The following is a 27,329-nucleotide window of genomic DNA, read 5'->3' on the forward strand; positions in this document are numbered from 1 at the left end:
AGGATGGAGAAAAGGGGACAGGACGTATGAGTAATTACAGTTACTCACCATAGTGACTAGAGTACTCATAGTCCATAGTCGCCTTTCCTCCATACGTCCCTGGCGTCTATGCCAAGCTAGTATGTAATAAGTGTAGCGAGGTATGTAAGCGTCCAATGTGTTCAAAAGGTACTGAGATGAGGCGCCAGAGGGCAGGTCTTGTAGGGGCGTTCCCATGCCAAAGGCTGCACCCCCACGCGCTGTACTAAATTTAAAGGGGAAACTCATTTTTAAGCTGCCAAAGGTTCCGTTACCGTCACCATGTTGGGGGACGCCCACAAGGATGGAGGAACATGGACTCATGACTATGAGTACTCTAGTCACTGCAGTGAATTACTTTAATTCAGGACTCAATAAACTGGGAAATTGCCTCGTTTGGATATCCACCTTGGAATCACGAGTTACTGAAACAATGTGTGACCGTCTGCCGCACACAACAGACCTCCACCAAAGCGATGTATTGGGTGTAGATCATTTTGAATGCTTTGTTAGAGGAGTATTAGCCGAATGCACTAAGGGTCTTGGTCATAAGCATCTCTCCTCTATGGGTAAACATCATGCCTATGACAAGGAATTGGTGCTACGAGGAAGAGAATTGAGACATCTGATTAGGCGGAATAAAAACAACCTGCCACTGTCATATATAGAAAAACAGCATTTGGTGCGACAGGCCAGTTCTTGGCATAAGAACTGGATACGTGCCCCACAAGCGTAAAGATGGCGGGATGCAAAGGCTATGCCGACTACCCTAACGAGTAAGAACTCGAAGGCGTTCTGGGCGCTCATTAACAACCTAGGTCTGCCCAATGGGGCAACATTAGTTTATGCTGTGTCCGAAGTGGATTGAAGGCCTGTATGCACCTGGAGCCCCTTCTGATGCAGGTGAACGACTTGTGGTTAACCCAGGAGTGGGCTGGTCAGACATAGACGGAAGCCTGGAGATAATCAAGACCATTATTAAGCGAACAGTAAATCACAGGTCCCGGGCCCAAATCAGTTGTCAAACTGTTCAAGTCTGATCCAAATAAATGGTCAATGGTACTCTTTTTTTAAGGATATCATTGGAATTGGCTTGTTTGCTCCATCATGGGCCCTTGCTAACGTCATACCTATTTTTAAGAAGGACGTTCGATCTGTACCGTGTAACTACAGACCCATATCAATCATGGACGCCGATTCGAAAGTATTTGCAAGCATCATGTTGGAACATTTTGAGTCCTGGGCGTCCGGAATGGGCCATATTCCCAAATGGCAAAAGGGCTTTAGAAAAATATGGGCACAACACTAAATGGTACGGTACTTAAATGCATTCAACATCTTGCATGGACTAAGGATGAGAAACCTGTTTATCTAACATCCGTGTACTTGTCGGCAGCTTTTCATGCCATGGATCGCTGATTGCTTTGGTTCAAGCTGCAACGTTGGGGGATCCCAGGAGACCTTCTTCGACTCATTATGGGATTGCACAAAAAATCCATGTTTGTGTCAAGGAGTTCCCCCCCCCCCTTCTCACCTGAGTTCGATCTTTGCTGGATTTCTTGGTCGATGCCTTCTTGCGGACGGATTAGGTCTTGAATAAGGCTGCACGAGCCTCTTCCAACTCCAGCGTGCGTTCAAAGTTCTGGGATGCAAAGATCCAGGAATCCGGGAAATTTACAGAGTACGCTACTCAGCACACAAGTCCAGGAATCAAGAAAGGAAGGAAAGGGACTAGGAATGGGGTTGGCTGCGAAAGAACCAAGGAAAACAATACCGCGAGCTACAGAGCACACGTCTGGTCGCTACTTCGCAATAGCATTGAGACGTGCAGAGCCGCGGTCTATTAATAGAACACGCTACGTCCAACGTGTAGAGCGAGGAAGATGTTTCACAGTGGACGGCCATGTTGGGAGTACCAGGGAGTGTAAGCCCCATTGAGACAAGGACCAGGAAGTCCAAAAGGGGCGTGTTCTGTAGGTCATGACCGCATGCCTCCTCCGAAGACCCGTTCCTCTGGGTTTGCCCGGGTGTATAAGGTGAAATCTTCTGAGCAGTCGAGGGGCCTTGAGATTAGAAAGTGGTTCCCAGGTTCTTTCACTAGGAGGATATCCTTTCCATTCAACCAGGTATTGAAGCTGACCCCGTTTATACCTGGAGTCACATATTCGGGATACTTCATATTCCAATTGGTTGTCGACCAGCAGAGGAGGAGGTTGGCAGGATTTCCGGGAGGATTGGGTGTATGGTTTTAATAAGGATGTGTGAATTACTGGGTGAATTTTCTTCCAGGAGTCTGGTAGTCTGATCCGGTATGAAACTGGATTGATAATTTCCTTGATGGGAAATGGACCATAGTACCGAGGGGCCAACTTGTTTGGCCGTAGATGTCGGGGCAGTAATTTCGAGGACAACCATGTTTGGATGTCTGGTCGCTCTTCTTCTCTGCCTTCCTTTCCTGGATACGGAAATCTATTTGCATGGCAAGGTCCATTAGTGCCTGGAATGAGTTTGGGTGAGCCACTCTGGCCAACTCATCCTTAATCTCCTCATTCAGTCCTCTCCTGAAAAGGGTAAAACTCCCCTCAGGGGACCAATCGGCTTCCTTGACTAATTGCTTGAATCGGGTTACATAGGTGAGCATATCCTGGGATCCTTGCTGAAAGTCTAACAGGCGTTCCTGGGCACTATAGACCTGCTCTGGACGGTCAAACATGATCTTAAGGGCTTGTATGAACCCATCATAGTAATCTAGGAGAGCATCGCCGGAATTAACGAGGGGCTTAGCCCAGGTTAAGGTGTTTCCTGAAAGGTGAGAAATTATGAACCCCGCCTTAGCCCTGGGAGTCGAAAAGTAGTAGGGCTTAAAAGTAAAGTGGACCAAACATGAATCCAGGAATCCGCGAAGGGTTTTTGCCGACCCATCGTATTTGTCCCCTATGCCGCCCACTAACACACTTTCTTTTGTGGCAGAATCACGGGATAGAACTAATTGTTTGAAAGCAGCATTTTCCGCCTTTAGATTCTGCACCTCAGTTGATAGCTCTTGCATGCCACGCATCAGGTCCTGGACGACCGCTTCCATGTCCATATCGAGTTCGGTTGGGTGGCATCTCAAACTGTCAAGGAGTTCCCCCCCCCCCCCTTCTCACCTGGGTTCGATCTTTGCTGGATTTCATGGTCGATGCCTTCTTGCGGACGGATCGGGTCTTGAATAAGGCTGCACGAGTCTCTTCCGACTCAAGCGTGCGTTCAAAGTTCCGGGATGCAAAGATCCAGGAATCCGGGAAATTTACAGAGTGCGCTACTCAGCACATGAGTCCGGGAATCAAGAAAGGAAGGAAAGGGACTAGGAATGGGGTGGGCTGGGAAAGAACCAAGGAAAATAATACAACGAGCTACGGAGCACACGTCTGGTCGCTACTTCGCAATAGCATTGAGACGCGCGGAGAGTGAGGAAGGTGTTTCACAGTGGACGGCCGTGTTGGGAGTACCAGGGAGTGTAAGCCCCGCTGAGACAAGGACCAGGAAGTCCAAAAGGGGTGTGTTCTGTAGGTCATGACAGTTTGTCTGAACCAACAAGGTCTAATGTCTCTAATGTCTCAAGAGATTTCAACAGATAGAGGCATGAGGCAGGGGGTGCATGCTTGCCCCCTGCCTCTATAATCTATATATGGTGGACGTAGGAGCCTACTTGAGTCCGAAGGCACTGGTGGCCCTTTAAAATACAGTAATTGCGCCCCATGTGGTTGACATATGCCAATGATTATCTAATATTTGACAACACGTCCATGGGGTTGCAACATCTATTAGATGGATTTGCTGATTTCACTAAGGAACATTCCTTGAGTATTAACATTCCTGAGACAAAGGTCATGGTACAAACGCATCAGAGGAAAAAGGTATCATTTAAGTGGTACATAGCCGGGGAGAGCGTGGATAGGATTGAATCTTCTGTATATCTTGGCTTCCTGATAACATCTAAAAATAATAATACTAACACTCGTACTTGGCTCAGGGAGTAGGCTATAAAATTATTGAGTCAACTACGTAGAGTTGACTCGCGTTATGGAATATTCTCCTTACTACCGTAGCCGGTCTGATAGCACAGTGAGCAGAGCGCTCGCTTTGACATCTGTACAGAGCCTGCTGATGCAGTTTCGAATCCCGGCAGGGCCAAACTCAGCCTTTCATCCTTCCGAGGTCGATAAATGTCACTGCACATTGTGAGAAATAATAAGCAGCGCTCAGATACTTGAGGGTTCGTAGCGTATAAATGCTAAATTATTATCAATTCGTTATTAAGAGTCGAGGATAGTACACAAGTTGCTGTACGGCATTGTAGTATACAATACATCATTATTGGAATACCCATCTGTTTTGGAGGCAATGATATGGAAAAGAGTTCTTTGTCTTCCGAATTCTATTCCTCACTTGGCCTTGCGCTATGAACTTGGTCGAATTTCATTAAAAGCCAGAGCAGACTGGCGCCATCTGACTTTATACAGGAACATGTTGGTTGCTCCAAACACTCTCTTTATCATGATCTTAACTTGGTTGCGGAGACAGCGGGCTGTCAAGTTATTACTGACCTCAAGGCGCTTGCGGACGACCTTATCGAAAACAGTGGCTGCAGTGTTTGGGTACTAATTGAAAACCTCTGTAGGGTTAACAGAATATTGTATCTTGGGTGACGACATTGGAGGAGGTTCATCAATATTCATCCCTGTCGCATCTGAGGGAGGATCACAGAAACGGGGAACCTTGGCACCTTATATTTCCATATACGCAGACATGGTTTCGTATCCTAGTAATGAGATTTTGTTTGAATTTAATTCATAATAAGGCTGTGCTGTTTAGTTACGGTCTTGCTCAGGAAGACTTACTTGCATGTAGATTCTGTGTTGAAGGCACACAGAATGAAACATTGAAACATTTGTTTATGCACTGTAAGTCTCTGTATTTACTGAGAGAGAAGGCTTTTGGAAAGGTCTTAAAGAATCTAAACAACTCTGGGTCAGACACTCTATGGAACTGTTATCTATCTGTCACAACCATTGCTGTGGTCAAATCTGTGGTTGCATTTCTTAGAGTACTGTTCTTGGAGACTTGAATTGATGTGAAGGTTTTATTTATTGAGTTAGTTTATTTGGTTTGTTATGTATGTCTGGAGAATGTTTTTGTATGTTAAAGGTTGAATTCTTTTAACCAATAAAACATTAACAGAATAATAATAATAATAATAGTAATTTATTGAATACCGAACTAAATGAAGGCTTTTGGCAAAGTTATGACCTGATGATAGGTTTGTGTGAAATTCAAGTACCGCCTATTGCAAGCAAAGCACAAGCCGTATGAAATGCAATGAAAAGCAAGTATGGAAGATTGCGAGAAAGTATGAAAGCAAGGTGGTGAAGGAACAAAAACACCACAAAGCGAACTATACGCAAAAACACGTTCTGGCAAAGCCAAGAGACCGGCAAAGGGAAAAACCAAGTCGGTATGAACCATCACACAGGTACTGATTCAAAAGAACCTATGCGGGCTAAAGAGCCTAGAGTTCCTGGTTATGCGACCTGTAATGGGTGCACCGTGTGGTCCGACCACTGCACCTAGAGCGGGGTAACCCTAATTGTGAAAGCCAAAGAGGTTGCTAAAGTGAAATATGTGAAAGAAATCTGATTGAACTGTTAAGAAACCAGAAGGAGTATAAAGTTGGTTTGGAGCTGTGTTTGAACATTGCAAGATCGTGAATAAGTACAAGTTTACAAGCTGAACTTGGGAAAGGGAATCCCAAGGCTGTGTACAACTGTCTTGAACTTGGGCAAGAGAACCCCAAGACTTTGTGGAACAGTTCTGAACTTGGGGAAGGTAAACCCCAAGACTTTTTGTGGAACTATCTTGAACTTGAGGAAGGGCAGCTGAAAGTAAGCCAGGAGCTGGAATACGCTCAGAACTTTATTTGAAACACTAGTTATATTATTGCCGACATCCGTACACATTGTTTAGCTTTAGTTATGAGGGCAAGTTTAAGTCTTGGACACACAGACTTTTAAGTTGAATTTTCTGACTTTCCTTAGTTTCGTAGGTAGAGAAATCCCACCTTGGTATAGGGCAAGTTAGGCCTTCAACCATCCTGACATTTGAGTTAATAAAACATTTCTATTTGAACTTTGAATCTGTTGTCTGTGTTTTGCTTCATGATGCCTTCACAGTACTCCAACAATGATATGTCTCCCCATATTTCTTTCCTCACACAGCTTTGTGTGTTCAACAATGAGATAGCCTTGGTAGATGTGGCTCTCGCACATCGGCAGTCTGCATCTTCTATGAGTAGGATTATGACCTGATGAAGATGCCAGCACCTGCCAGGTCTATGGATACTGATCATCTAGTTCAGATGCTCTGCTTCATTTTTCTTCTTAAAGTAGTAACCGAAATCATCACTCCTCTCATCACTATACCCCCTTCATTGGGGACTACCGGACACAGAGTTATGATGTACCGTTGTTCTAGCAAAGGGTTTTGGCACATCAACAAGCTGGTAAGCATTCCTGCTATTGCTCCAAAACATGGTGCTTCCAGGGAGCTATGGCCCTGAAGATCCCTGCTCTTCAGATCACTTTAACACACCTGGGAATGAACGCAACTCTGTCCCAACTATTGCCTTTGGATTTAGGAGTCTGGTGCTCAATGAGCTGATTCCCCATATTCAGTGTTGTCCTGATGTAAACTTTCTGCAGTTTTCTAAGAGTCCATCTTGCTGATAGCGATGCCCTTTCTGCCCCTAGATCATCAGCATACCTAAAGAATGAATTTCTCCTTTAGAAAAACATCAAAAGAGCCCTATAGGGGTTACCACTACCTTCTGTCATGCCTGTGACTGTGATAAAATGACCAGACAAACCCAGCTTCTTTAATTCAAAGATATTTTTTAGGGACGTGTATAAAAGGGTGGCCAAAACAAGTGAACCTGGTATTTAACAACTAAAATAGTTAGGATAGATAAACTCTCCAGGATCTGGCAGTGTCTTTGGGAATTTAACCAAAGTAAAGCTGGCTTATGGAATTTGAGTGTTCCAACAGAAAGTCTCTGATCAGACTCCCTGTTGCCGGTTTCCCGGCATTCCTAAAAACTGTCATTTCAGGTTTTAAAGGTTACCAAATCTTTCTTCCTACAATCAACCAGCAGTTCTGTCACTGGTTTATAGGTTTCATCTGGCTCCTTGAGGAAGCAGAGTCTGTGCCCCACCAGTGCATCTAGCCCCCACCCCTCCACCCAACACACCTCTGCTCCTCCAGGGCATCTCGTCTTCTGTATGGACACTGGTTTTCTAGCGTTGGGCAGAGCCAGGACGGAAGGTTTTCATGTCTCCCTATAGGTCAAGTCTCCCAGACTTGCATATCCCTTCCTCCTAGGATCTGGGATACTGCCCCCTTGTTGACCTTTCAGAGCCTCCTGTAAGCTCCTTGTCTTGTACTTGTTCCTTCTCCAGCCTCTAGTGCCTGCCTAGTGCAGACTGGGCCTGCTGAAACCTTCCTAGTGTCCATTTCCTGCTTCTCTAAGCTTTTCCTCCCCTGGTGTCCTTCGGATTCCCCCTGTTACTCCTGACCTGCCTTCCAAAATGCTCTAACCCCCTTGCCCCTCCCTGCTTTCTCCAGACACTTCTGGGCTCTCCCTCCCTCTACCGCTCCCTTTTTCTCCCTCCACTCTCCTCCCTCTCTCTACCTGCCTCTTTCTTTTTCTTTCATTCCCTCTCTCTCTTTCTCCAGCCTCCTTTTCAAATGTAGGCTTCTCCAATTCCAAACGTACACATCTTGATAATCGCCAACGTCCTGATGCATGTCACAAACCTCCTCCCAACTATCAAAAATCACCTTCAGAACTTATTGACCTTCACCATCAACCTTCTCCTCCTCAGTTTCTCTAACCTCCTCCATAATGTCCCCTCCTTCACTCTTTTAGGCACTGCAGTCACTGTTCTCCAAATCGCTTTTCTCTCCCACCTTCTTCATCCCTCTCAGTACTTACTTTGCATCGCTGAGCAAAACGCTTTCCCTTTTCATTCTCCACATTATTAACCTCTGTGTCTCTTTCAACTTCTTCACCTCTTCAGACCCCTCTACTCTTCTAAGCAGCACCCTCCACTTTACTACTTTTAGCCTGTACGTATTCACCCCTTTGTGTGTTGCTCTTCTCCTGGTTTCTTTCAATCTCCCCTTTGGGCCTTTGGACACCTCCTCGCCTTCACACTACTTTCACATTCAAGGATTTCCATACCTCTCCGTTTCTTGCCACTTTGGGCAGCACCCTCCTTCCATCTACCTTCCAGGTCAATTGTCGCTAGATCTCGCCCAACTTCTAAACCCCTCTAGATACATTCTTCATCCCTTGGGGGCCACACTACTTTCTCAGTCATTTCATACTTTTTGGCCACTACCTTCCTGAACCTTACCCACTGATCCAGCTATTTTGACTACTTGGTCTGATCTCCTAAGTTTCTTCCCCAGCTAAGAGGTTCCAGTATTACCCAGACTCCTGGTCCTCCCCTCCAGTGTCTTGAATCTTGCCCTATCTCTTGCTTTCTCCTCCAGCAAACTCCTGTCTCTACTTTCTGACCTGTGAGAAACCAAAGTGTGTCTCACCTACTAGTCCCAGGGGATCTCTCTCTCAGGTGGCCAGGGCACGGCATCGCCTTTGGATCTAGATCCTGGGGGTGGACCAGTGCGGGAGGATCACCTGGGTGAGGGGTCTCCAATGTCCCAACTTGCCCCACTCCCCTTTTCACACAAACACTGTGCCGAGGAAGAGGGCGACTGAGACTAAGGAGGTTAACCCTTACATATTGCATAGCACATGTCCCACTAATTGTAATGGGTTATTTATAACGCGCTTAATACCCAGAGGTTTCCAAGACGAGCTTGTTGCCCCTGAGCTATCCTCCTGAGATTGGGTCAGGCAAAGTCACACACTTGATTTTAAGTGCAGACATCGGATACCAATTAGCTCTCCTCACAGGGAAAAGGTGGAACATAGACACACACTCTGAGCAAGGTGGAATACGAGCAAGAGCAGAACTTCCGGGGTGAAGGCGAACCTACTGGAGCAGAGAAACAGACCGAGGGGCGAGTGCAGATGGTGGAGAACCCCAGGAGTTCCCTGCAGGAGGTTGTTGCCTCCGAAAGGCTGCAAAAGATATGTGTAAAAGGCCAAATACCAAACAAAAAGGCTGCATTGTGTTTCAAGGATGCCATTGACCCTCTCGGGTGAACGGCAGAGGTTGGGGAGGCGAGGCAAAGCCTGTGGTACTAGCCTTGACTCTGTGATTGAAAAACTCTAATGGCAAGAAAGAAGCTCACACAGCCGGTGAGTTGGCAAGCCCCATGAAAGACCGGTGTGTGTTAAGGAAAGATTGAAGTTGCAACATATTGCACAACTGAAGGCTGTACACGTGTGGATGAGTCACAAAGAAAGGCAGACCTGTGAATGAACTTTGAAGTAACGATAGCTGTGAAACCAGCAATAATGAGTAAGGCGTGGTCCGGCGAAAGGAAGTAGCCCACTCGAAAGTCTCTGAGAAAGGTGAAATGTTTGCAGTGATAAAGTGAATGAACTGTAAAACCAAAGTGGTCAAACCAGACCAAGAAGCACTAGGGCAAAAAGCACAAGAGTGTGAGCTGAAGGGAAAGTCGAAGTGATCCTGCAGAGATCTATAAGTAAAAGCCTTGCACATTCAAAAGTCTTCGACATCAGGAAACGGTCTGAGTCTGACTGAGGGAGACCGTAAGTGTAATAAGTTAGGGTAAGGGAACCCCAAAAGTGTTTTGAACTTTTACTTTGAAAGGTCTGAGCCAAATGAGCGGGACCAATGTGAACATTTTGTTGAAATGTGTTTTGACAGCTTGAAAAAGAGACTCTAATGTGCAAGAACTGCCTTTGTGTTAAGAACCTGAGCCGAAGTGTGTCTTCCCGCCTACGGAGACCTCTCAGTGCTGACAAGAGCTGACTCAGCCACATTTATTATTTATATTTGAACACTGACTTTCCTTTGAACATTTATATTGCGCTTTGGACAGACTTAACCGTATAAAGATGCAGCTGATAACAGACCACTATCACATCGGAGTGGCCGACCGATGTAAATGAACCTCCAATGAGCCGACCTAGTCCTATTTAAACAAGAAGGTGTTGAGCGCCTTGCAGAACTGAAACGGTGTCTGGCAGCCCGTAATCTGCAGGGTTAGCTCATTCCAGAGTCTAGACCCGAAAACCCCAATTTCCTCTCACCTCTGGACACACACACTGTGCGAGGAACTCTCAGCAATAGCTTCTCCCCTGAACGCAGCGACCTTAACGGGTTATAATGACACATTTTAGAGCAGAGATACACCGGGGCCAACCCGTTTAGACACTTATCAGGCAAGCCACTTTAAATTTGATTCCTGTCTTCCACCGCCAACCAATGCAAAGTTCTGCACAAGGGGGAGACGTTATCCCTTCTCCCAAGCCGGCCTACCAGTCTGACAGTGGCATTTTGGGCTTTTTTCAGCCTGTGCAATTGTTTGGCTGTGATGCCCATTAACAGACTATTGCAGTAGTCCAAATGGGTGTTTTTCATAGCCATCACTACAGCCGCATGATACTCCACAGGTATGAATGGTAACACACTCCGGAGCATCTGCAAGGAATAATAAACTGCCTGGACCTTAGCCCCCACCTGTGCTTCACTCCCCAAATTCTCCTGCCACACTCAGCCCAAGTTCTTAATTTTTGTGGCATATTGTAACTCCTTGCTGAGGATACATGGGGTGAGGGATTCCTTAGCAGTCAGGACCCACCGCCTAGGTCCCAACAAAATGGGCTCAGTTTTTGCTGCATTAAACTGATGCTGATTGTTGGCCATCCATTTGTTAATGTCTTCTAGACATTGGTTAACTTTAGTAAAAGCATCCTCCATGCTATCAATCTTAATATAAAATTGAGTTTCATCAGCGTACGAGTGATAATTTGGCCCGTGACTCTTCACAATACTTAAGACTGGTCGCATATACAGGTTGAATAACAATGGAGACAAAGAAGATCCATGTGGAACTCTGCAGCTCAATGCAATAGGCTCAGAGGTCTAACATGCAAATTTCACCTGCTGAAGTCTATTTGCCAGGAATGACCCAAACCGTTTGGTGGCCTGTTCAGAAACCTTGCCAATCCCTCTTAGGCGATCTAGCATGACACCATGGTCGGCTGTGTCGAAGGCCTGGGATAGGTCTGACATCGAAAAGAGTGTTAGCCCGCCCACGTCCGCGACCCCCAGTAACTCGTCCTACACAGACATAGGCCCTCATTCAGAGTTTGGAGGTAAGTAACGGTCCTTACTGGCAGGGCGTAAATAGCATGTCCGGGCAGTCATCAGTCCGCTAATAGAGGACTATTACGACTTTGCGGATACAAGCTTTACCCCATGCAGGTAAGGTCATTAGCGCCATGCCGTTAAAGGCAGCTAAAATGCCCTTAGCGGCATCAAGCATAGCGCAGATAGCACTACCGACAAGTACCAATGCGGCATTAGCGGTGACCGTTATTAGCGATGACCACTAATAACGATCACCGCTAATAATGGTCACCGCCAATAAGCGGAACCGGAAGTAGCGTCATTGCACAGGAACGGGAAGGAGCAAGGCGGCCATCTTTAAAAACACAATCCATTGCCATCCTCACCACACAGGACCCTTTGGACTCTGCTGTTGTCGTGAAACATCCTCCTACTACACTACTATGCCCAAGGCCCTGAAGAAGGGAGCTGCCCGCCAGCGGAAAGAAAGATTTAATGAGGATGAGCTGCAGATGCTGGTTGACACACTGCAGGAGCATGCTGGGATAGTATTCTCCAATAACATGAAGAGGGAGACAATACTGAAGAAAAAGGAGATCTGGGCACTTGTTGCTCAGAAGGTCAGTGCTGTTGGGAACACCCCACGCACAATCAAAGACTGTCGTAAGCACTGGGACGACCTGCGACTTGGAGTCCGAAATATTCTCTCAGTGAACCGGAGCCAGGAAATGGGAACAGGAGTAGGTCCCAGCTCACCAATCAAGCTCACACCATGGGAGGACATCTGCGCCAGCATGATAGGAATGGAGGGGATAGAAGGTGTTGGCGAGATGGAGTGTGGCACCACAACATCGGGCGATGGAGGCGAGTGTCCTAAGAAAACATTGTAATGCCAAGTCTGATGAAAGTCAACCAATATGTCAGTCCAAAGAGTCAGGCCATGTTCCAATACACACACACTCCCAGCAAAGTAGGCGGACGCATCGCAGACACATGCAGATGCCTGCTGCAAGGCAATGCCTTACCTGACACATACCACACAAAGATGTAAATGCCATGAGTCACACAGCGTGCAGGCCCAAAATACTATGCATGTCAGATATCATAGCTCTTGGCCAACATGAGTGATGCTGGCGTATGCCTGCATAACCCACCCATGTATCAAACATGCTTATCCAAACACAAATGCCTACTACTCCCAATTGTGTGGATGATCAATTGTCCTAATGTATGTATGATGCCTATCAAAACATCACTCATGCCGTCCCTCTCTTCGACCCCCACAAGCTCTGACCATGACAGCTATGGACAGGACGCAACCCCTGCACAGACCACACCCCAGAAGAGGTCCCGGGATGACACCAACCACCCTTCAACCTCGAGAGGACAACCCATGGGCCGCCGTGCACCAACAGGCAAGACACCCCAGGTAGCCATTACACCGGTGCCACCAAGGCCCGTAGAGGGTGAAGCACCACCACCACCACCCATTGGCCACCTTGAGGAATCAGGCGAGGCACCACATTTAGAGGAGTCCTGTTTGGCTGGGGAGGTGGCAGCCACAGCAACCCTCGCTGTGGAGGACCCACTGGATATATAATGATTAACAAAGAGATAGAAAACCAAACAGCAATGAACAATTGTAGATATCAAATTGGGAACACAAATACTTTTCTAAATGATGTACCAGTACTTTTATCTTGAAAAAAATAGATAAAGTACAACCAGACTATTCAAAAATATATAATATATTGCAAAAAACAAGGAAAGACCCTAAAGCACACACAACAGTCAAATCGTATTAAATACAATTGTATTACTCAATTTTCATAAAAGAACACACCTTTAGACAAATACATGGACACAAATATAGCAGCATATCACAACATCACAAAACGAATGTGTCACATAAAACATATATATTCCCGACATGTAGCTTGTTTTAGTTCTTTGTGCCTTTATGTGGCTGAACCTTCTTCAGGGGAAAACACTTTATTTAAAATTCCTTCAACATTGTGCAGTAGGGGTCCAAGGAACATCCCCCAACGGATGTAGTACATAAACTGAAAATAGAAAAAGAACTTCAGTTCCCAATTGTACTATCCATAAAACAAATTACAACCTCCACCACTACAATCAGACCAAAGCCCGAAGTGTGAGAGGAGGTCAAAGCCCGTCACCATGACAGATTCTTCAAGAGTCTCCAAAGTCACACTTGCAGAGAGAGATAATTACAAAAAGGTAATTATAAAGAAGAGCCATTTATCACCACTTCTTATAACGCGATACATCAAATAGTAAGTTCGCCAGACCACTAATATAGAGGTCATTTCTATATAATAGGTGAGTGAATCACCAAGGGTTAAACGAGAAATGGAATCCACCACCAACAGAAGCACAACCAATTACATGTAAGAACATGTTTAAAATACCTGAAAAGTCTCCAAAGAGGGTACAGGATGACATATGGGTGCCCGTTGAGGGCGATGTATCGGAAGTGGTCCTTACGCCAAGTCCACTGACATCCCCCAAATATCGTCCCTCGATACAAAGCATGCCACCAACCGGAGCAGCCTGGTCAGGAGCCGATGGAAGGGCACTTCAGTCCCATCTTGACGAATAGGGAGGCTGAGCAGGACAGCCAGGGACCAACAACCTCCACATGTTCACCCGTAGTGCCGCAGCGGTCTGAACAGCTTACTGCCCTTGTGCGGCAGTTTGTCGACGACAACAGACTAGCCAGACAGGAGTGGCGTGAGAACTTCGCCTCTCTCGGCAGGTTCACCACGGACAACACTGCCTCCATTGCCAAATCCTTTGCAGACAACACCAGCCGCCTCTGCGAGGAGGTCTCGGCCCTCCGCCAGGTCTTAGGCCGCATAGCGGATGCCATGGAGGCAGGGCATCCCGCTACACAATCCCAGCAGGCGGCCAAACAGTCTTCATCCAGTTCGACCCAGACGAGCCTGCTCCGCAGGTCGGCACGTACCCTGCGCCGGCAAGACATGCTGCCACCTGGACCAGGGAGTGCCAATTGATGGTCAGGGCAGCCTCATGTAGGCATTGGAGACTCAATGGGACATGTGTGGGGGAGTTGTGGGGGAGGCGGAGGGAGGTTAGGGTGTGTGGGGGAGTTGTGAGGGGGTAGAGGGGGGTGAGGATGGTGGAGATGGTGGAGGGTTTTTGCACTTGTGTTTACATTGTTATATTTAATACACCCGTTGTGTAAAAAGCAAGACCTGAGTGGACATTCATCATTGCGCATGTCATTTATTCATTTACAGTGCATAGTGTACATCTACCCCCACACCCAGTGCCCTCTGTCCAACCATCATGTCACCCTCTGCTGCCATGTGTGTCAGAAATATTGTGCTATCACTGACTGGCGCACAGCATGTCCCTCCTGTGCATCGGCACCGTGATGATGTCCAGCCACATCTTCATCTTCCCTTTCATCATCACCAGGTGGTAGCAGTTCAATGTCGGGGGACGTTCCGGCAGATACACATATTGTGCAGCATGACACATGCCATGATGATCTTGCCCACCTTCTCATGCCTGTAGAGGAGTGCCCACCCGGACCGGCTGAGGCAGCGAAATCGTGCCTTCAACAAGCCAAAGGTCTGCTTGATGACCACACGGATACGGGTATGGGAACTATTGTAGTCCTCCTTGTTGCTGTTCTGTGGGTTTCGGACAGGGGTGAGGAGCCACGGCTTCAAGGGATAGCCACGATCACCTGCATGAGAGGCAATAAAAGGTAAATGTTAGTCGATTCATGATGGACATCTGTACTAGTCACACATTCCTGCAGTTTATCATTGCCCACATGTACATGGTCCTGGATGTATTTATGCCATCTTCAGTCCCTCAATGTGTCCTGTGCCATGGACTAATGGTGTGGGTTGCATCTTCAAGATGATACATGGTGTGCACTGAGTTTTGTTGCACATGCATCGTGTACGCATACAGCTGTGTTTGTGTCAAATTTGTGATGTGTTGTGTTCTGTGAGATTTACTTAGAGGGAGCGTTGGCAGTAGTCTGTGCAATATTGTGTAATCAGCGCTGACATTCCCATGGTGACATGCAGCACTCCTGTGAGTTTGGCGGCCCTGTGACTGACTGTGGATTCCCTAATTGGTTCAGTTTAATGCACTCCCAGGGATGCTTGTCCTGTGTGGTGATATGCTGGAGACAGCAACATAGTGCATATGCACTGGTGCAGGATGGCGTTACAGAGGGTGAGGGCCGCTGATGAGTGGTGCATGTGTTGTGGGATGGTTTCCTGTTAGTCATGTAGTGATAGGTGTCGACCTTACTTCATTCCTATGGGATTTGGGTGTCATGTACCGTTTGTGATGCTTTGGGGCACAGTGTTCTGTGATGTGCACATTGTGTAGTCACAGTCACATCAATATTAGCAGCATGGTGGTGTGTGCATCTCTCCCCCCATTTCAATGCCATGTGCCAGTCATGCAACTTACCAAGCAGCCAGGCATGTCGTCCAGCAGGTCGCTCCATGAAGCGTGGTAACGTAGAGTTCCGCAGGACCATATAGTCATTAGTTGATCCGGGATATCGGGCACAACAATGTGTGATGATCTTGCTGGCGTCGCATACCATCTGCACATTGATGGAGTAGTATTGCTTGCGGTTGCGGTACACCACCTCCATGGTATGCGCGACCACCAACTCCACGTGGGTGCAGTCGAGGGCACCTACACAATTTGGCATGCCTGCCAGTGCATGGAAGCCAGCTTTTTTTTATCAAATATCTCCTGGGGAGTCCGTGGTAGGGATATGTAGTCCCTTGTGTGCTTGAGGAGGGCATCCAGCACTTGGTTCAGAATCCGAGAAAATAAGGGTTGTGATATGCCATGCATGTGCCCCACTGTGTGCTGGTAGGTGCCTGTAGCAAGGAAGTGGAGCACAGACACTACCTTCAGTAGAGGGGGGGGATGGCGGTGCGTATTTCAATGAGGCTGACAATGTTGTCGTGTATCAGGTCTACAATGGTGGTGATGGTGTCCCGGTCCAGACGGTACACGGTGTGGATCTGCTCAGGGGTTAGGTTGAAAGGACTGGCTCTGATGCGAGGGATTGGGGGCTGCCTGCGTGGGAACGGTGGCTGCACTGGTGGGGCATGCTGGGACTGTCTCACCCTCCTTCTCCTCCTGCGTCTCCTCTGTGGTGCCGGCTGTTGTTGTTGTTGTTGCTGCTGTTGTGGCAATGCAAGCATGTCCTCCAGCTCCAGTAATGCTACTACTATTGTTGGAATCATCTTGGTGTGGGAGGGGGTGTGCTCCTTTTATAGTGGGCCATTGCCTCCAACTGTGCTGATTGTGTGCACTTGTGGCAGTTGGGATCACTGCACATGGCATTTTACGGTTGGTCTGCGATTCCGGTATTTACGGCATGCCGGTAACCACTTTTTATGCCTTCATGAAGCCGTTATTTGCATGTCCGCTTAACTTGTGATCTCCTCCAGTTTACGGCATGCCGCTGATGCCGGCATGGTGGCCCGCGTGCCTGCGCACATGCCGCTATTAGAGACGCCGTAAATTACAATGCCGCAAATAGCGATCAGGCTGGTCAGAATAGCCTGTAGCGGTAATCAATGCCGGTAATCCTTTACCGGCATCGTTTGTCCAGTAGCACCTACCTTGGAATGACCCCCATAGTGTCCTTTACACACTTTTTGTACAAGAGATAGGGCAGGCATTGGGTTTTGTTACTGTAGGCCATTTTGATTTGACAGAATCAACTAGGACTGTTCTATTTATTATTTGATGTTCGAAACTACTCTGATCCTAGCTATCGGGCAAGATAGTTTTTCCAAACCCCGAAAAAGGAATACCATGCCTCCCTTACAGGCTTCCTACAGGCCTCCAGCTCCCACTCAAACACATCTACTGCTATGCTAGACTGAGTTTGCAAGCTTTTATAGGGGATTGGCCTTGTCTTCCAGTCTCTCTCTCTCTCTGGTGAATGGAACTCAGCGGTGTTTGTAGGGATGGGGATTGAATGACTGTTTTCGCCCCTAAGGACATCTTTTAGCCCCAATGTGAATAGAGCTTGCCTCCTCCTACCGCCTGGCCAGTTCTCTCTGCCTGCCATACCCTGACCTTGCCTCTCCGAGTAAGGGATCTTAAATGTAGCGCTTCAGGTAGCTTTTGTAGTGATTGGCTAGTGAGCACCATCCTTGAGGATCTGACGTGGGACTTGGGGACAGACTAATTCCATGGGTGAGACTCCCTTAGCCTGTCAGCTCTGGTTGGGTGGCTATGTTTGGTTGGATCACCTCTGGGCCCATCATCCACTATCTCAGGGAGGCACCTGACCCCATAAGTCACCTCTCTGGAAGTCTCCAGTGCTAATCTACCACTGTAACATTGTATTGACTAATGTGTAACATGTGCATCAACCCCACCCCCTGTAACTAAGCCACATTCTTGAAACAGCGCTGCAATGCCTCCTGGCTGCTAGGTGCTTTACAAATATAAATAAATAAAATAGGCAGGTGACTTTGTCATACCGTCCCTAAATGTATTAATGCATTTATTTTGTTTGTCTGTTTTGTATTCCAGCACCTGAAATGCAGTCACACTGTGTATTCCTACTGTCTCTGTTTCCAAAAGCCATATATCCTGACTGTCGAGTAGTGATTTACCATTGGGCTCTTGAGTGCCCCCATGAGATTATCCGAGCGTCCGGCGTCAGAGGATTCCCCATCTTGCTCCATCACCTTGCAGAAGCATCATATGGCCCAGTTCCGAAGATTTTGATGTATGTTGCACATTTACTCTGGGTGATTTGTTTACATTTATCAATGTTTCCGTTTTTATTTTATGTTGTATAAAGTGTTCTGTGAACATAAATGTTTCCAGGCTTCCACATAGCAGCACAGATATTAATGCCAACTTACAGTTAATACAGAATGAGGCAAACAAGACTAACTCTTGTACAGCAACGAAACAGCTTGATGCTAGGGTGTAGTTATTGTAAAAGCGAGTAGCAAGTAACGACTTGCGTGATGATGCTGCACCAGTGTCTGGTGCAGCATCACCACACAGATCATTACTTGCTCTTACAATAACTGCAACCTGGCATCAGACCAGAGGTTGTTTGGCTGATGGCGAGCACCTGCTGGAGGGGAGGGGGCAGCTTTGGGGCTAATGTGTCCTCCATCTAAGACATATAAACCAAACCACAGAGCAAGCTCAATGGGAGAGAAGGGGACTTATTTACAATACACACTGTTCAACAGAAGCTCTGTATTCCCCTCCAAAGGTCAAAACGCTTGTTCACGCTATTCATTGATTACTTGTTCTTCAATTCCTTTAACTACTCTCGAGGATTGGTTGGGGCTCTCTGGTCTGGGCGCAGTTGACAGACCACATGGTCCACCCATCACAGGTCATGCAACCAGGTGCCCTGGGCTTCTCACGCTTTCACTTTTACTTGGTCTTCTTACTGTGATAACTCAAACATCAAAGGTTCTCTTGTAGGTGATCTGTCTCCTTCACCCTTTTGTATTCGTTTATAAATCTTTCTTTGCCGGCTTCCACTATTAGCCTTTTCTTTTGTTTCATCTAGTTTAGCAGTTTTAAGTTAGCTCTTTGCTCCCACTTCACTACTCCCCCTTCTGCTGTTCGATAACGGCTCTGGATACTCTGTTATTTGTCAATTGTTCTACGCAACCACTCTGATACATTATAGCTAGCAACTTCACACACTCGCTCATCGGGTTTCTTGTAATGCGAGGAACTCATTGGTCGCTTTAGAAGCAGGGTGCAAAGCCGCGCGAATAGTAAAGGCTTCCACTTCTTGCTTGAGGGGTCTCACTCCTTCCCTTTAGACATCCCTGTGTCACCAACCTGACACAGGGAAATACACATTTGGAAAGTCCATAAAAGGGATAGCCTCTCCACACAGTTCCCTTCTCTGCACTCGGTTGGTTTCAGTTCCCACATTACCTAATGTCACAAGGGTAGACTGGAAATTTAGCCTAAAATGAGGCACCTGTAAGTCAGCCTCTTGTGTGGCAACAATTATCACAAGATATGCACAAAGGCAGGTATTTGCAAAAAATATATTTCGTTTTTATTATTTTTATGTATGCTAAAAAGCAAAGACCACCAAAGAAGCCAACACGCAGCGTAGTAGACATATGAGGCAGGTCAGGTGATCGATCAGCGATCGTTTGTACCTGCACACGGATTCTGAAACGCTGTAACCGCGCCTGAATAAGAAGTAAGTGCGACCTTGTTAAACAATCATTGCCTCACCTAGTGAGTTTTTGTATACACGTAACAAGAAAACACCGGCTGTATTATATGTCGGTTCTTTCAATTTATCTCCACAGCACGCTCGAATCACAAGAGCATCTGGCAAGAGAACTTCCCATACCAATTTGGTAATAAGAAGCATTTTTCACGTGTACCCATGGAAAAACATACCTAGGAAAACAGAGCCCTATGGGCTCAAAAGGAAGATGAAGGTAGGAGTAATCACCCACCATTCACTTTCCATTATAACAACTACGTTAGTTGATACATATGGTCACCATTCCTTTGTATATTCTGTTTCCAATGCATCTCGACACGGTTCCGGCTGACATATGATGCATTCTTTTGTCACTATGGACATATCCTTTGCATTGAAATTAGACACCGCCCCCAAACTTTTTGGAGCATCTGTTTTAAGAAAATACTAAGGTATGACTATGGGTAGAATCCATCACTACACAAATACATATATATGGTATTGTCTCCTGTTGATTAGATCAACGTGCGTATGCTCCACAGTGTGGAGTATATAACCAGCCATTTTTTGGACTCGAACAAAATGAAATTACAATAAACCGACCTAAAGAAGGAAAATAGATCAGGACAAAAAGGTTGGGTCTAAAAAATATAAAGTGGTATATCTAGTATTGAATATTGATATATCTATGATGCACATGTAATAATGAGTTAAAGGGTTGGAAATATTAAGAAAGATGAGGCAGCATTTTTTAGATGATTATCCGTAATGGAGCTGGTTTTTGTAAAATTATATTTTTGTTTAGATACACTGGCTAATATAAAGCACTCCTTCTGAAATACATGACATCAAACACCAGTTGTCTTCTGGGTGTCCTGACGAAAGCCTTAGTTGGACGACTAGACGTCCATGCGACAACAAGCCAACGCATATCACCTTGTGGTTTGACGTATATAAGGCTGGAAACAGAGTCACTTCTGTCGACACTTTCCCCATGGGGGCTTTTTGCGAAATTATAAACAAATGCCTGCTATTGGGAGTCACCTTGCTTTACTAACATCACTTGAAACTAGCAATGGGCGTGTTTTAACTCTGACAATTGTTAATCTTTGAATGTGTTTTGAATACAGTGTTCAACTTATTGCCGTTGTATCTTGTGATATATTGTCTTTTTAAATAACTGGACTCTTTGGTGGCTCTTGCTTTTTAGCATACATCAAAATAATAAAACGAAATATATTTTTGCAAATACCTGCCTTTGTGCATATCTTGTGATAATTGTTGCCACACAAGATTTTGACTTACAGGTGCCTCATGTTAGTCTAAATTTCCAGCCTACACTTGTGACATTAATAGGTAGCTTGTTTTGGGACACTCCTGTACTGCTCATATATTACAGACCACATCCCACAAGCCCCTAACAAAAAAGTGGCCTCTCTTTTGCTCATATAGCACTATCTAACCTTGTTTAAGCCTATTAGCGGGACATTCCTGACCTTGTATAAGCCTAACAGTGGGACATGCCTGACCTTCAGTTATATACTTATCCGGATCCCTCTTCTTCATCCCATTACTATAGTCGTGTTTTATAGAGGAAGTGTGCACTACTCCTTGCATCTTCTTCCTCTTCACAGTACTTTGTGGGATGAATGGGGAAAAGACAGGGAATGAGTGGATATAGCACAAAGGCTGAGGGAGGACAGGGTAGGTCATTGTTGGAAAAGGGGGGATACCATCTCTCGCCCTTGGGCACCCCACTCCTATTCTTTAAGGATCTTCCGCCCAAGTGATTCTCCCTTGTAGATGTACCCCTGGGGTCGGGATCTGGCAGCCATACCTTTCTCTTGGTTACCTGAGGGGGTGTCCTAGTAGGGCTAAATGTGAGAATGCCCTATGATTTCTCACAGCTCCTCCATTACTTTTTTTGTTGTCCATTTGATTTCACTTTGAAAGCTACAGTAGCATTCCTTGCTTCTCTTGGAAGCTGTTTTCTCTATCTCCAATATAATTGGGGCTGCCTCTGGGTTTATATTTCACACTAGCTCTGCCCCACGTACAATACACCAATCTAGCGCTCACACTCTCTCACTCCATCTCTTTCTCGCTCTCTCTGTGCACGTTTCTTTCTCTGCCTTACTTTTTGTCTATATCTCTTTCAATGTTGGTGTGACTTGCGTTGTCAGGTACGTGCTTGCTGAAACCAATATAGTCTTGGCTGACAGCTGCATGGACAGAGGGAAAAAAAGATATTATGAGCAGAAGGGGCTGAAATTTTTTTACACACGCAGCTATTAAACAACAACGAAAACAATTCTTTCTATCATTGTAATTTATTTTACCATTTTGATGACTAATGATCGCTTCCAAATAAATGTTTCAGACAAATTAATGTGACACTTGCACAAATAAGCAAACACATGTTCTAGCATAACTAGTTTCCAATAGAAGGTTATCATTCCTAAATGGACAGTCTAGTACAATACTACTGTACTTTTTCGAAATAGCCCCATTTCGAAAAGAGGACAATGCAGGGGATTCCAGCCTGCTTTGCATGGAAAAAAAGAGACATTTGAGAAAGTAATAATGACCACAGATCTTTTTATTTGACAAATCTGTCTGTGATAGAAGGGTTGCATGCTTGAATCACTAGGTAATGTACATTGAGCTTGGTGCTCATTTAATTTGTCACAAAACTCACACTAACATTAAAATGTTTAAAATATTGAACCGCACACATTGATTCAAACCGCCTCAGAGTATAGAATGACTGCAACACCAATCACTCTGTTGGTGTCTAAGGGCTGCCTGGAGATAATGTTTCCCTTCCTGTGATATGATATGATATGGCATCTGTGCTGAATTTTGGCAGGCCTCAGAGTAAAGATGACTGTCCACTTGCTCAGTTTCCAATGTACAGACATCCTAAGATAATTTGTATACATATTCATGATTTTGATAGTCTCAGAATTAATGTTGAGCTTCTTCCTTTACTTCAGAATGGTTTCACATCATCTCAGAACAGAATATTCAATGGCAAACAACGCTTTTATTAAGCTTAATGTTGTACTCTTTTATCATGTCAACTTTTCTTATGATTAATGGTTCATCAGCTAGTATCATGATAGCCCTTTCAATCAATCGGCTTTTATATTTTCTTGTCTGTTTAGATGATTTATCAGAGTGAAATCAACTGGCCATTGTGAAGGCATCATGAAGCAAGACACAGAAAAGAGATTCAAAGCAAAATTATTTATTAAATCAAATGTCAGGATGGTAGAAGGCCTAACTTGCCCTATTCTAAGGTGGGATTTTCCTACCTGTACGAAATTAAGGAAATTCTGAGTCAAAGAGTTCAACTTAAGTCTGTCTGTGTCCAAAACGTATCCTCGCCCTCACAACTAGAGCTAAACAACCTGTAGGGATGTCAATAATCAAAGAAATGGTGTTCAGCACAAAGTGTGAGCTTCTCCCGCTCTTAGCCTCCTTTTCAGCTCCTATTCCCCAAGTTCAATAAAGTTCCACAAAAGTCTCAAGATTACCTTGCTCAAGTTCAAATAGTTTCACACAATCCTTGGGGTTCCCTTCCCGAAGTTCAAGGCAGCACAGTTCAAACAAAAAGGGTCTTGAGGCTCCATCATCAAGACATTGTTGTAGTTCCTTAGATCTCAGAGTTCCCTTCCCCAACCATTGATATTTGTTTCATTCGTTCGAAGTTCAACACAAATCAGGGCAACTTGACCCTCCTTCTGGTTTGCATCATCAGCTTACTTGTAGTGCGCCTTCTTGGTATATTTCACAATGTCTGACTTTCGCACTACAGGGCGCCCTGTTTAGGCGCAGTGGTCCGACCACACGTCCTCCCATCATAGGTCACTCAACCAGGAACCTGAGGCTCTTCAGCCCACGTAGGTTCTTCTGTATTTTCCCTGTGTCCAAATTCACCTTCACTTGGCTTCTCTGTGTCAGCCTCTTCGCTTTGCCATTCTGTGTCACACACCTTTTGGCCAGTCTTTGGCTTTGCAGCACTGTATTCCTTCATAAGATTCACTTTGTGGTGCTCTTGTTCATGCCCACATTTTTGTTGCACTCTTTTCTTTTTCCCATAGGTGCTTTTATGTGTTCACTCTTCCTTTTGACTTTAATTAGCTATTTGCTTTGCCCGTAACATTGTATTTCAACTCTGTACTCAATAAATTTAATTTAAAGTTCACCTGTGTTAGCCCCACGGCCCAACTCGCCTTGGGCTTCACAGGTCCTTGGGGATGTCGGCGGGCGTCCTGGCTCCTCCTCAGGCCCCACCACAGCTTCCTTCTTATGGAACGGGTCCCCTGGTCTCTCCTACACAGGCCTCCATGTTGCTCTCTGGTCTCCCTGTATACACCTTCAACCATTTGATAGGTTGTAGGTGTGTATTCCCAATTGGGTTTGCCTGACTATCATTAAAGGGACATGGCTGACCTTGCAAGTACTCTGCAGGCATCCTCCTCGTCCCACTACTAGAGTGGTGAAAAGGGGTATTGGTGTTCATTACTCTTAGTTACCTCTTCCTTGTCTCAGTACTATCAAAGGTACAATGTGGGGGAAATGTTCTACAATGGCCCATAAAGGCCAGGGGAGGGGTAAGTTGGTCGTCAATAGGGAAAGGGGGATACCATGTCTTGCCTGTGGGCACCCCACTCCCAATCTCGCAGGACCCTCCACCCATGTGATCCTCCCTCGCTTCTCCACCCCCAAGGTGGGGATCCAAGAACACTGGCCTTTCCCTGGTCACCTGAGACCAGGATCCACGGGGAGTAGGAGTGAGAATACCCTCGGGTTTCTCACACCAGGAAATTAAAGTACATAAGATTGAGTGAGTCAAAGCACTTATATTGCACGCTTAATGGACAAACTGCACGAGTCATTGAAACCATGCAAGTATAGAAAAACAGCATTTTCAAATGCTTGTGAAAGAGTGAGATATGTTTATTACCCTAAAAAAGGTAGCAGAAGATTTCTAGCCAGAGACTCCTGCTGTGAAAAAGCACTTTCACTTTTAAGGACTGGTGTCAAATGTAGGATTGTTACGCATTGATCTAAAGTGCAGAGTGCTTTACTGGGATAACCGCTCCCAGTCTTCCGCTGAAGTTAAATTATGATAGTTTGTGATTGGCCGAAACATGGCAAACTTGCTGTCAGTTCGCTTTTAGACTAGTGCCACAGATGGCCTTAAGAATATTGTGACGAATCCTGGGGTCTCGTCACTGTTTCAGATGGAGGGAGCCCCTTTCCATGAGGCCAGGGATGTGAACCGCTGGCCAAGAGTCCCCCGGGGGGTAGTACTCAGCGGGATGATCTCATTGGGAGGGAGGGGACCCCATTGAGAGCAGTGTTGAACCTGGGAGAATGAAGTATCCCCTTAATCCACCCACCTTCTCTCAAAGCCCCCTCCATTCCCCAATACCTAATGTTCCCATGTGCTTTGGCAAAACATCTCAGTTAGAAACCACTTAGACGAGGAAGAGGCAATGAGGATCACCACCGCAAACTAAGGCATACGCTCTAGCCTTTGTGGTACTGTGACTGGCCAGCTGGCATTTAAAGATAGCGAGGGAACAGAACTATGGCATCTACCTTCTCCACTCAATGCGAACCGAGAGTGTGGCAGGAGCTGCGCAGACACATGAGGAAGAGAAGCTGATGGCGTCCTGGAGCAAAGCAGGCCCCTGGAAGGCACAGAAAGCAGGAAGTGAATCGGAGAGGAGAAAACCTACCCGCTGAGAACCGGAGCTGCTGCGCTGTTAACAAAGCACTGGCAGACGTCAGGGGAAGCCTGTGAGCGACTGGGAAAGGTCCTGCTGCTACAGAGAGACCGGCAAAGGCCTTGATAGACCCACAAACTGTTGGAGATAGACAGCCAAGTCCCTGCAGGTATCAGGGTGGCTAGTCTGGCGGTTGGGGAGACCAAGAAAGTGTGTAAGGCAGGAAGCAAAGTAAAGGAGAACTACTCACTGGCAAAGGGTGACAATGAAAAGGAGGTATGGGACCCACACCAGAAGGATATATCCCGACTGGCAGACATAAGGGATAGACGCAGACCTTGGCAGGAGAGTAAACCAAGGCTGTGCGGAGAAGTGAAGTTAAAGCAAGCTAGTATTGTTAATAACCCAGAGGAAGGGGTCTGAGACCCACATCAGAACAGCATACCCAGACTAATATTAAGGCGGAACACAAACTTTGGGGACATACACAACGTTTACAGACCTTGGCAGGAGAGTAAAACAGGGCTGTGGAGCAGAGAGAGATTGGATGATAAAGACATTGTCGGCAGATGAGAGAAGGGGGTCTGGGACCCTTATTGGGGGAAGAACTCCCCAAATACTATGAAAGAGGAATATGAACTTTTCATGTGTGATTGACACTCATAGACCTTGGCAGGAGGATAAACCAAGGCTGTGGGTGCAAGTGAAACCAGATTGGGAAATAAAGAGTGTGCTGTACCGCACTTGGCAGTGGAGTGGGCCAAGAGGAGGGGGTTCTGAGAACAGGGTCTGAGACCCACTGTAACGGAGAAAGAGAAAGCACAGCACTGCTTGGGAGAACACCAGGCTGTTTACATTGTGGCAGTACCTGGGAGGCTAGCTGTGCCCTGGAAAACAATCTTGGAAAACCTTGGAAAGACTCTGGGGAAAGGGAGAAACACACATTTCTGTCGCGTGGAACTTTTATTTACTTTCTACACCTTTTTTAAACTTTTGTGTTTTGTCTACAAGGTCGGGCTGCAGGTCGGCAGTCGATAGACGTTTTTTCCTTTTTCGCTTTTTAAGTTTAGCTCTAAGGGATAGGTTAGGATTTGGACAAATGACTTTACTTTGGATATTCTGACACCAACAGTTTCATGTGTTAGTTTTGTTAAGGCAGGGAAACCCCTCTTAGAGGTAGAGAAAGTTGGTATTTCCTCCAAATACCCCCACCCCCTTTATTTTGAGAATAAAAGTCTTTGATAATCAACATACCACCTTTTGTGTTAGTCTCAGTCTCTTACTCCTACCACTTCACAATACCCATACTCCAGAGGATGGTTCAAGGGGTTTTATTTGGTAGAACTCAAATGATGCAGAAGCTTGATGATACATGATTGCAATATGGCCCTCTAAGTGCTGTCCCACTCGTCTCCCTGCTGCCCTACATTCGTCCGTCACTCTACTCTTCCTTCTACTCTGTTCTCTTCCCATATGCATTAACCCCATTCCCTGTCATACACTCTTCTCACTCGCTTATTCTCTTACTCTTTCTTGAACACTCGCACCTCCCAACAAGCACGCTCTCTTATACACAGGTAGCACTCTCACTCACAGCCAATACCTCACCTGTAATAATCACACTCCCTGTCTCCTCCCTGCTGCATTCTACCATTCCTCCTTGGTCTGTACCTGGCCTCAACCAAACAACCTACACTCGGCATGTCATTCATCATTTTTTTATAGGGCAGTTTCCTTTGTTCTGACTTCCCTCTCATCCCCCTTAGGACCAATCTGTATTTGTCTTTACCCTAGGGCCAGGTTACACAGGTGGAAAGATTTCAAAGTTCTGTTAAGCCCGCCCCATTTCCCAATATTGCTATGTTAACATTCTGTGTTGACTGCTTGAGAAGCTGTTCCTCTGGGGACAAGTTTTTGTTTCACTGCAGTGGAGTGTCTGTGTTGCCGCCGCGGGTTAAGCTGTTTCCTCCGTTCTGT

General features: G+C 46.0%; 1 protein-coding gene across 3 annotated transcripts in view; it reads left to right on the forward strand.

The window, feature by feature from the left end:
* Positions 1-27,329, forward strand: part of ATR (ATR serine/threonine kinase) — a 1,676,349-nt gene that overhangs the window by 313,560 nt on the left and 1,335,460 nt on the right. For all 3 annotated transcript variants that reach the window (XM_069618270.1, XM_069618272.1, XM_069618271.1), the window contains exon 9: positions 17,934-18,132. In XM_069618270.1, coding sequence (XP_069474371.1) covers positions 17,934-18,132 — 199 coding nt within the window. The remainder of the gene's footprint in view (positions 1-17,933; positions 18,133-27,329) is intronic.

Source organism: Ambystoma mexicanum, chromosome 10, assembly GCF_040938575.1.
Source record: "Ambystoma mexicanum isolate Mex_15411 chromosome 10, UKY_AmexF1_1, whole genome shotgun sequence".
NCBI lineage: Eukaryota > Metazoa > Chordata > Amphibia > Caudata > Ambystomatidae > Ambystoma > Ambystoma mexicanum.